The sequence below is a fragment of the Haliotis rubra genome, unplaced genomic scaffold (assembly GCF_003918875.1).
Source record: "Haliotis rubra isolate DU_JTF1 unplaced genomic scaffold, ASM391887v1 Scf94, whole genome shotgun sequence".
Taxonomy (NCBI): Eukaryota; Metazoa; Mollusca; class Gastropoda; order Lepetellida; family Haliotidae; genus Haliotis; species Haliotis rubra.
In genome coordinates this window covers 937149-949564 of record NW_025767679.1, presented here as the reverse complement: position 1 = coordinate 949564, position 12416 = coordinate 937149, and the positions used below count along the sequence as shown (strand labels likewise).

Sequence of the window (12416 nt, the reverse complement as noted above, 5' to 3'; positions counted from 1 at the left end):
CCGGATCATTAGTCCTCAACACATTTCAATAGAAATTGATTCGAAATTTACTATGAAACTTATTATTTTATTATAGATTAAATGTTATTGTTATATTGGAAATCGTTCCACAGAAAGGTGTTTTGACTTTTTGACTCTTGTCAATATTTACTTGGTCAAGTGGATTTGCATAATAGTAAAGTTTGTGGGGTGTTTTTTGTAAGGGCATCAAATATATATATTGCCTGCAGCTTACAAGAATACTATACACACATTTGCAATTTATTTTCTGATCACTTTCTTTAAAAATGTTTATGAATTAACCTTGCACACTTTTTTTCAAATGCACTTTTTCTGAACTAACATAAGTGTTTTCACACAACTAATATATTTTCACAAATTTCTCATATAGTTATTCTATTTTAGATTTATGAATTCTAATATTTTCAAATGGAAAAAAATATTTATATAGTCTGAAGAATATATTTAATATTTTACCCAGATTTTAATGAAACAAAGACTATTTGTTTCCTTGCAAAAATTGTTTTGAAATTTGAGCCATTATTTCATTTTTCAGTCCACAAGTCGGTTATTCGAAAATCTCAGAACATCCGAAAATGAGGAGATTTGGTACACCAACAGAAAACAACATTGAGAAAATACTCACAATGCCTATACCTCATGGGGGGGGAATAATTATAAATTATTCAAAGACTTAAAAGGGGCAAGAACTCTGGCTTTTAGGAAAGCTGCATGAACATTGACATTTAAAATAGCTGCCCACACTCCGGCACAGCGATGATTAACATAACACGTACTATGCTGGCTTGCCGCACTGAACTCTGGGTAGGAGAGTGATAGCTGCCCCCTGTATTTCAGATATACATGTTTTTCGCACACACATAAGACTATTTTTACGTGTATTTCATCTTTTGTTACTTTCTAGCAATTTATTTAGATTAGATGAAATGGAATTTAAATTTGATTTTTTCATTTAGAAATAGACTTGACAGTTTTTGACTTAATGAAAAATTATTATAGAAGTGTAATAAGCTATATCTTTTACGTTGTGTGTTAATTATTCAGAAAACAAAATTGTTTGGATCGAATAGAATTTTAGAAATTTCTGTCACAAACTCAAGAGAGTAGGGAATTTAACAGTGATTGTTTAATATGTTATTGTGCCCTTTCTGTAGAATATGGCATTATTTTGTATAAGTCTTCACAAGACGTGTACAGCTTTAAGATTCGGGAGGTGTAATGCATAGCCCGTCAATCATGTTAAGTTCCCGTGTAACATATAAATAGTTCCTGTTAAAAAAACAAATTCATACTTTTGTATAATTACTTTCAGACAAATTGTTTTCAAATTGTAAAAAGCTAGAAATTGTTACCTGTGCTGCCTCTCCAGTGTTGATTGTTAAGGTGTTATTGATTGTTGTGTACAGTTGTTCATAGCGAAATGTACGTCTACAGAAGGGGCACTGAAGGTACTGATAAGGCTGTGTGAATGCATTTGATTTCTTCCAGGCCTGCTATAGGCAAGATGTACATGTATACAGTAGTATACAGTGGTAAAGAAACATTATGCAAGTTTTGATCCACATGACCAGAGGAATCCTGTTGGAAATATACATGATTTATATCATACATACCTGTCAAGGATTAAAGGACATCTGTGATGAATGTAAATGAAACCTGTAACCATTTTGTTGAATCTCTTGTTAAATAATATTATTGATCCATTATCATTTGATTAAAGAGTATGCACAATGTGTTGTTTGTGGTTGTTGATGACAGTGTGATTGACAGCAGGAAGCAGAAGAAGAGTCTATGTAGATTTATTTGTATAGAAACACAGTACAAATACCCATATATTGTGTGTCTATAGAATCATACATGTTGCTTGACAAAAAATCATGTATTTTTTATCTACACTGTCAGTAGTATCTTGATAAAGTTTATACATAACAGAAGTACTTGCATGATAAATAAAATCCATTTCTTTCCTTAAATATATGTACTAAGGTAGCATTTTACATTGTAAAACCATTTTTACAAAAAAATATATAGTTTAAATAGCTTCAATAATATTATTTATATTTAGATCATTTGTAAAAAATGTTTTTATAAGTTTCTGTCACAAAATCAAGGTCGGATGGAATGGAATCAGTGATGTTAAATTGTAACCGACACTTAAGGATATGCCATTAACTAATCAACTATATATTTTGAAAATGTTAAATATGATGTTTAAAGAAGTACAATAAAACAAACCTGATGTAAATTCATGTTTCTTCCGCATGATTATATCCATAGAAGTACATATTCAGGAAGGTTACCTAAGACATACTAATGACAATCCTTCTTACAATGATTCACACCCGACCAAATATTATTGAGTTATTTCAGACAGCTGGATGTGACAATGCTTTCAAAAATATTATTTTGGATCATACCTTCCTGCTGGTGTATGCTGTAAAGTAATATCCTCTGTAAACTATGTCTACTGACGTACCACCATAATAGAATCAGACATTGCACACCAGAATATTTCAGAAAATGTGAGAAAAACAATTGCAGGCTTGTTTGACAAACTACACACAAAGAACTTAATTAAGAACCCCCCGTATTTTTGCAATGATAGATTTTCAACATGTACATAAAACTTCTAGTTTTGACAACATAACCCGCATGATCCTTTGACTTATAAAAAAAAAAATGATTGGAATCCATGTTGATTTTATTATGATAACTGCTCATTAAAAAACACACTGATTTTCATACATGTGAAAATTCAAAACGTAATTTTGAGTTTCCTACACGATTCAAGGTCAATACCGAGTGTAACCTCCATGTGACTGTATGACAGCCAGCACTCTCCTCCTCATACCCTCTGTCAGCCTCCTGGTCCTCTGAAGGGGCAGTCGTCACCATTCCTCCTGTAAAGCAGCTTCCCGTTGGGCCAGGTTCTGTACAGGAGGATCCCTTTGTTGCACACGATGACCAATCATGTCTCCGATATGCCCCAAAGGGTTAAGATCAGGAGTAATTCAATCGTGATATAGGTCAGGGGGTGCTTAACTAAGTTTTTTGTGTACATTTTGTTTAACGCCTTTGGGATGACATTAGAGAGGATGTTGGTTAAAACCAATATGTTGATAAACAAGTTAAATATTTGTATTACAGATGCCATCGTCATCATTTATTACATATAGACAACATGTGTATAAACATGCATATGGGCTACTCTGATCGAAGTACGTTTTAGGCAAGATACAAGTCTTAAGAGTCTATTCTTATCACTTGTTCTCATCAATTCAATAAACATTTGAACTTGAGGGTAATTACGACAGTATTCAGGTAAATATCTAACACGATACTCATTGTAAAGAGAACATGCTAATGTAACATGGAATTCATCTCCTCGTTTAGTCACACAGGAACTAAAAAACGCAGAAAAAAGCTGCCACACATGTGATACTTTGATAATGTTCATTTTAGTGGTAGAGCCAACTTACTCATGTCGTCCTGAACTTTACTAGATGAACCTTTGTCCTTCCTGGACACGAAACACTTCTGACATTCCAGCTGATAACAAAACTACGACCTTGTTGTGTTTATCACCAATGATGATGAGGAAAGTACCTAAACCCCACCTGCACAAAGACAGTCCTCCCATCGTAAGTCCGTACTAAACTAAGAGTGTTATGATGGTTATAGCGATACTTCGCTTTGTGCAAGTGGCCCGGGGTCAACTCAAATGAAACGTTGTTTAGTTCCTTTGAAAAGCTATATAATTTGACAACATTGGTACGACATATTTTGGCCTTTAGCTCCTGAAACTGAAACCCGACTAAGCATCGGCAGCAGAGACGTACACTGTTAACACCACTTTATGTAGCTTGTAGATTAAGGTGGACCAATTCAGTTAGAGAGCATTGGTACGGGACGTTTTTCATTACCTCCTGTCAATGAAACTCAGTTAAACGTGGTCGTCCAGAATAGGACGCTGTTAAAGTCACTTAATGTTGACTGAACTCCTGGAAACGTTAAGGTAGATCCTCGTCATGTTTATGATTCTCATATGGAATATGGTGGTTGAATGTATCTAACAGTGTAAATTATAAACCAACGCTTGATAGTGCGTTATAATTAAAGTATTATGAACTATTGTTTTAATTAAGCATCAATCATTTGGCATAAATAATCCACGCGCAAATACTACACACACACACTCTCTATCACTCTCTCTCTCATTTACTCTCACACACGAACACGCATTGACTTAACAGCTGTTAACATCATGATAAACCCATTCACTTTTACTAACAGATGACCTATGCTTTAAAAGTAATCTTACAAAAACATAATCTCTATGAAACGTCAAGGTACGACCATTTTCATGGAAATATTGCTATGGCAACTGTAAGAAAATAATACCATGAAAGGCGCTGCAAAGGTAAGTAGATATATATCTTTCTCTTCAAGCATGTCCTCTTCGATCTTGCCCTAAGAATGTCGCATGCTCTACCCTACTCGTGTATGTCAGTAACTCTTCCCTTCAACAGTATGTAAATGCTTCTTTGTGTCTACTGGAGCCATGTGAAATTGCTAAAGCTGTTTCCACATATATTTGTTACAACCATTTGTTGTGTTCCCACGAGGTCAAATATGTATGTTATTTTCATGTCTTACACCGGCATCTAATAGTGAAATTCACAGATGTAATCTCACAACATCCTTGCATGGTATGTAACACGACTAATCTTTAATAGGAATCCAGGTTTGCGTGGGCATTCCGACTTGAAATAGATCCCCGAAATTGAAGAAGCCCATTGCAACCCATGCTGGTCATCCGAAGGTCAGGCTCGGTGACGTGGTTGTATGTTATCACATCCATGTGAATCGATGCTCACTATATCAATCACCGGTTTGTGAATCTATGCTGGTCGTAGAGGAAAATGAAATGATCGGTCTTGCGCCGTGGTTTGATTGTGTCACCGTACCCGACTGATTCACTAGCCCGAACTCAAATGTAGGCACGGGTTTCATCATTAAGCTGCTACAATGATGAACATTTTCATCATAATTTTGCATAATTTAAAAGTGTATTATAACTTAACAAGTCGGGGAGAGTGATATATTTACAAAATGACCCCTTGAAAAATTCACCAGCCAGTCGTGCTAGTGACTGTGGAGATTTACTGGCCCGACTGGATTTTTACTAGCCACGGGCTAGCGGGCCAATGGCTATTTCGCACACTGGGTGAAACTAAGCTTGGACCTGTGAAATTGCCCACACAGCATGGTTCCACACTACGACCGTTAGTTTCAAGTCATGTGTATTGGAACTTCGATTCCTGGAGCACATAATGTGCCAACCTCATACTTTCACGAACGTAACACACAAATGGATAGCAAAGTGCAACATTTTGGTTGTGAAATAATAGCGCAAACAAATAAGTACCATTATGATAGTAATGAACGAAGTTTGTCGGTTTGATAGTATAGAATCCATGACGGTGCAACTCTTTTCTCATCAGATGTAATCGGATGGAATCTTTTTCTGTTAGTACTTGAGGCGCATTCAAAAAGGCGTTGTGTGAATCCACCATTTGTGTGTCGTACGCAAATTCGATTTGAACTTAAGGCTCACACTTATACGCACACTTGTAAGGTCAGCGTTGAATTGCCGATGTGTTATTACTAACTTCAATGTAAACGCTGTTCACTCACTCACTCACATCAAATGAGCAAAGAATACGTGATATGCCATAGCATTTTAATTATTTGTTCTCATTCCCCACAAAAGGATACATTTTATCTAATCATATATTTCGAAGATGAATATATTTTCTCGTGTTATATAAAATACAGTTAAACACGGTTGTGTCGAGGTTGACGGGACCTACGTAAATCATTGGGGGTTCGACACAATCGCATAATTACAAAATCGGGAACACGCAGAAACCAAGCTTTTGTTTCGACACAACCGTAAGTTCGACCCAACGGGTTTTGACTGCAGCTACTTAAATAGCACAAGGACAAAGCGGCAAAGAAAGCATTAATGCGAAGCACCAGTACAAAATCCCCTTCATTCGATACAATACATATGCAACTTCGGAATTAGATAATTAAATATATTTCTTGCACCATATATTTTCTGAAAAGTGTGAACCCACAAATGTTAAAGTTTCCATTTATAATTCGAATAATTCGAGTTTCCAGTCAGCAAATAACTACTTTGCTATGGCTTGTCATCCTTGTCTTTAACACAGATAAATATTTGCTTGTTATGATTACGGAATTTGCATGTCACCAACCTTCCATATTTGGCTGAGTCAGTTTAATTAAATTGACTAAAAGGAACACATGTATATCCTTTTCTAGTTCTTACAGCTGTCAGAAGATATTCGTTTCAAAGGGAGACCCAAAATATTATACACAAGGTGGTTAATATTTATCAAACAGTTTGTATAGTATCCGCTTTATTTTACGTGCTTGCCATGAAACATGTTTTTGACCAGTATAATGTGTTGTACTATTCTCAGGAATAAGCCGCAAAACCTCAACCACAGACCTACTAACGACTTCGGTGTCAAGGTCAACGTTCAGGTCACACGAAGGAAGGTCAGAGACCATTCAATCCGAAGACAGCTCAGAACCGGAAATGATTGATTCCGGATGTGGCACAGATGAGCTGTCACCTTCCCAGAAGTCCCCGCGGGAGTCCCTCACCGGAAGAAGCAAGCATCTGCCCCAAGTGTACGAGTCTAGCAATTACGAACAATCTACAACAGAATCAGAAGGAGAGACTTACCAGAGCAGTTAGCGAGAGGAAGACGCAAAGGAAGATCTCTTCAAGTAATATTCTTACCGTCGATAAATGTTTTCCCGTCAGTCCCAGCCAGGAGAGCATTTGACACTAATGTCATCTCTATGCCAATATTTTCACGTTGTGTAATTGTACATAGTTTAACATTCCTTAAACGCCCTTAGTTGAGTACAATGTACTTTTATTGGATGCCATACAAACCATTTAATGTGACTACTCTGTTGATGTCCGTTCTCTTAGACGAACTTTCATTAGATATTGAAACAATATTTGTTTTCAAAACAACTGATGGATCCAGAGGGGAATCAGGGGCGATAACTCAACTGTTTCAGATACCTCACTTGTCACCCGGCCCTAGACTAAGTCACTTGGGTGATTTGAGCAACCACCGCCCCCCAATTTTTAAATTCCTGGATCAACATCTTAGGACGTTTTGAATGTGTTGGAATTATATTTTACAAAATTTTATTGAGCTCTTTCTGGGATGAAAGGTGTATTTCTAGCGACAGTGAAAAATATATGCTGTCCAGGCGTTCCAGGTCCCTGTCCGGTTTTTGAGACTGTGCCGATTGACTGATCCATGTAAATATTCACCGACCAACTGTCCATCTAATGTTCAATATGTGGATTTGAATGTCGTTCTTTGTATGTTGAACTGTCCAATCCAATGTGAGTATGCACACAATGTATGGGCGTCCTGCGTCTGTTCAATATGGTGACGGAGAACAGTGTATATCATGGGTATCAACCTGTTTCGTCTAACTTGTAAAACAGGTAAACAGTAGCAATTAGACGACCCAGGCATAGTCAGGGTTGAGTGACTTTGCTCGTTAGACGAAGTAAGCATGTGGACCAATCCATTTCAAACTTAACAGGGGTGTTACCACAAAATAAAAACAAAGACAACAGAAATATATTTCATCGTATATTTTTATTATTTATTATTTTACTGTACTTATTTGCATATATATCTCACACATATATAACATTCACAAATATATGGAAATATATTTTATCATATATTTTTACTTATGTTATAGTTTGTTGCACAAACATCTGCAACTTATCACCACACACACCTATATATATATAAAGCATCCACGATACTGAACACCATCAAACACAGAAGTTGCAGCATTAGCAGCTGCCATCTCGAAGTCTATCTGGAACACATCAGGTTTCAAGTTGCTTCTTCTTTGATAAGCTGGAATGCTGTGCTGTACGTATTCTGACTCTTGTCTGGCAGGATGCAATACACGAGAGGATACACGTGGCCCTGGATCTGTGCATGTAGGGTGTACATTTGTGCAAACATGCGTGGTGACGAATACAATGTCCCATCGGCATAAATCATGTCTATGACGTCAGCAATAGATTCTCAGAACCAAATGGCGCCCGGACGTATCATCAGACGTACTCTGGACGTACGTCAGCACTATTGATGATAAACCAGGATCATGTAGGTATTACGTTTCCTTTGCAATTCAGGTGTATGTCTCTAATAGCTTCTTCACTGGACTTCTTTTTGCCTGTTATATAGCAATCGTATATATGGATCTCAAGTTTGGTATCCATTGAGGCAGTATTGACGGGCGTCGGTATTGATATCATACAAGTTAACCCTGATTATTGGATGTCCAAGGGTATATTTTCAAAGCTGCTTAGAAAGGAGGGCTTTTGTTTCGTCCATATGGCAATACAATGATCTGGCTTACAGAAAAGCGAACAATCATATTCAAGATACCTGGTACACACTGAGATGGCCCGAGGGCCAGCTTGTCCTCTGAAAATTCAAATTCAAAGCTATTTTTATTTGTTGGACGTTTTTTACTGGGAACATTAATTACATTAATGTCTAAAAAGATAAATAAGTCCGATTTAAATCAAAGGGTGAATGTTTTAGTAATTTAGTTACCCCCTAAGATTACAATTATTATTTTTATATTATTATCATGATTATTGCTGTTGTTATTAGTGCAAATTATGCACAATTTTAGCATAAATTGGTTATTTCTTAATGCTGTTTCAGTGGGCCAAAATGATTCTTATCATACCTGGTCGATCCAGGTCTAGCGTCTGTGTAATTCAACTGAGTGTTAAGGCAATGCTGATGAATACCTTGAGCTATGAGCCCCTTTTATTCACCACAACATACTCTCGGGAAACCAGCCGCATTGTCGTTAAAGGCGCCTTTCTAGATCTACTAGACTGACGCTTAGTCTCAGAATATATGTGCGGCTGTGAACAAATTTTATGAACAGATACTAATTAATTACGTGTATAGGGATGGTTTCTACTTTTCAACAGTCAACTTTCTGTTTATGGCCAGCAATAATCCAGTAACGCCAGCCTTCTGTGTTTCCCTTAGACAACCTTTGAGGTTCAAGCAAGCATTCTCTTTCTACCCAGATTTCAAAGAGCCCCAATCGACTCTTGCTTAGAAGTTGTTGGATCAAGGTTACAAGATTCAAGACTTCAATCAAACTTTCAAATAGTTATGTAGTGGACATGTTGAGGACATTGACAAATTAATGGAGTAGCCTAGTGGTTAAACCGTTCTTCAGGCCGAAGACCCGGGTTCTATTCCCAACATGGGTACAATGTTCGAAGCCCATTTCTGGTGTTCCCCGCCGTGATATTGCTGGAATATTCCAAACTAAACTCATTCATTCCAAATTAATGCATCAGTGACATTAATAATGTCCGATCCTTGTACCATTTTCAGGTGGACAATTGCCTTGCCTTGGTATACGCATGTGTTTGTGATGGGTGTTACAGGTCGGTCGAGATAGTGCACCTTCTCGCTAAAACCTGGCACCAACATGCTCATCATTAAGTCCCCGTAGCAGTACAACTGACTGCTTTCAGCACCGAATTCGGGTTATGTAGCTATTTATAAGATGTATATTGAGATGAAATATGTTTCAATCATAAATTATAATTTGAAAATAACAAATCCTTATCTTGCACTTTTAAAACAAATATTCTATTTTGGAGCGTGGGATATTCGAATTGTAGTACACTGGTACAATTAGTTATAGGTTCTTTACAGGATTCGGCTTCTGAAAGGGACTTTTACAATCAATATACTTGTAACTTGTAGCACCTGAGGAGATCGGGTTGTCAACCTTGTGATTTTGTGTCGACATTCTCATACTGGTCGATGTCATTATATCAATCACTGGTTTGTCTGGTCGTTTATGAACTTGCCACTTTCACATATCTGAAATACTAATGAATGTTGTGCTGGACAACATAGGCGCATATAAAGTGTTACATACTGGAAGAAGTTTCCACGAGGAATAGAAACACGTAGTGTTGTCAGCTGATTTACCAACTGCCACTGGGATGTGAACGGAAAGGCTGAATACAGTATTTGTTTTAACTGTATTTATGACTTCAGCTGACATTTTGGCCTCTAATTCAATTAACAAAAACATATTTCAGTCTTCATCACGTCACCAGGTCGCCCAGTACATTAAGGCGCGGCAATTAGCTTTTCAGAGTTGTGTCCCTTACACGTGTCAAGATCCTATCCTCGTTATTTCGAATCCGTATATTAGCCCTGTATATGATCCAATCATTTTCAGTACTATACCCGTGCTCGTGGGTTTTATCAAAGTGTTTTTAGATGTTGAACGTTAGGCTTTCCTCCATCTTAAGGCTGACACATGATATGACTGAAGCACATCCTATTTCCACACATTAAAGGTTCACGTCTTTAACTGACCCTATTTCCACATATTCCAGTTTAACGCCTTTAACTGACCCTATTTCCACATAATACAGTTTAACGCCTTTAACTGACCCTATTTCCACATATTCCAGTTTAATGCCTTTAACTGACCCTATTTCCATATTTTCCAGTTTCACGCCTTTAACTGGCCCTATTTCCACATATTCCAGTTTAACGCCTTTAACTGACCCTATTTCCACATAATACAGTTTCGCGCCTTTAACTGACCCTATTTCCACATATTCCAGTTTAATGCCTTTAACTGACCCTATTTCTACATAATTCAGTTAACGCCTTTAACTGACCCTATTTCCACATAATACAGTTTCACGCCTTTAACTGACCCTATTTCCACATATTCCAGTTTCACGCCTTTAACTGACCCTATTTATCACATATTCCAGTTTCATGCCTTTAACTGGCCCTATTTCCACATAATACAGTTTCACGTGTTTAATTGACACTATTTCCACATAATACAGTTTCACGCCTTTAATTGACACTATTTCCAAATATTATAGTTTAAAGCCTTTAACTGACCCTATTTCCACACATTAAAGGTTCACGTCTTTAACTGACCCTATTTCCACATATTCCAGTTTAACGCCTTTAACTGACCCTATTTCCACATAATACAGTTTCATGCCTTTAACTGACCCTATTTCCACATATTCCAGTTTAATGCCTTTAACTGACCCTATTTCTACATAATACAGTTAACGCCTTTAACTGACCCTATTTCCACATAATACAGTTTCACGCCTTTAACTGACCCTATTTCCACATATTCCAGTTTCACGCCTTTAACTGGCCCTATTTATCACATATTCCAGTTTCATGCCTTTAACTGGCCCTATTTCCACATAATACAGTTTCACATGTTTAATTGACACTATTTCCACATAATACAGTTTCACGCCTTTAATTGACACTATTTCCAAATATTATAGTTTAAAGCCTTTAACTGACCCTATTTCCACACATTAAAGGTTCACGTCTTTAACTGACCCTATTTCCACATATTCCAGTTTAATGCCTTTAACTGACCCTATTTCCACATAATACAGTTTAACGCCTTTAACTGACCCTATTTCCACATAATACAGTTTCACGCCTTTAACTGACCCTATTTCCACATATTCCAGTTTCACGCCTTTAACTGGCCCTATTTATCACATATTCCGGTTTCACACCTTTAACTGACCCTATTTCCACATATTCCAGTTTCACGCCTTTAACTGGCCCTATTTATCACATATTCCGGTTTCACACCTTTAACTGGCCCTATTTCCACATAATACAGTTTCGCGCCTTTAACTGACACTATTTCCACATAATACAGTTTCACGCCTTTAACTGACACTATTTCCACTTAATACAGTTTCACGCCTTTAATTGACACTATTTCCACATATTATAGTTTAACGCCTTTAACTGACCCTTTTTCCACATATTACAGTTTCACACCTTTAACTGACCCTATTTCCACACATTACAGTTTAACGCCTTTAACTGACTCTATTTCCACATATTACAGTTTAACGCCTTTAACTGACCCTATTTCCACATCTTACAGTTTAACGCCTTTAACTGACCCTGTTTCCACACGTTATAGATTATAGTTCCAAACCTTTGATAAAAAATGTTACGGTACTGTTGATGACGCCTAAAAATACCCATTATTGTTCAGCTCCCCTCATGGGAATAATGTGTGAAGCCCATTTTTATGTTCCCTTCTGTGAAATTGCTGGCGTAGAACCAAACTCACTCATTCTAATTTGACATGAGTCTTTAAACGTTCATCTTTAAGACTCACGTTTGTAAGCTGCCGACATGCCTGTATATTTCTAAATGCTGTTATTT

At 37.0% G+C, this 12416-nt stretch overlaps 1 protein-coding gene across 5 annotated transcripts in view; it reads left to right on the top strand.

Moving 5' to 3' along the window:
- LOC124264711 (calcium/calmodulin-dependent 3',5'-cyclic nucleotide phosphodiesterase 1A-like) overlaps nucleotides 1-7733 on the top strand; it is a 424386-nt gene extending 416653 nt beyond the window's left edge. For all 5 annotated transcript variants that reach the window (XM_046699479.1, XM_046699478.1, XM_046699477.1 and 2 more), the window contains one exon: nucleotides 6534-7733. In XM_046699479.1, the coding sequence (XP_046555435.1) occupies nucleotides 6534-6814 (281 nt within the window). In that variant the 3' untranslated portion in view covers nucleotides 6815-7733. The remainder of the gene's footprint in view (nucleotides 1-6533) is intronic.
- Nucleotides 7734-12416: the final 4683 nt, after the last annotated feature.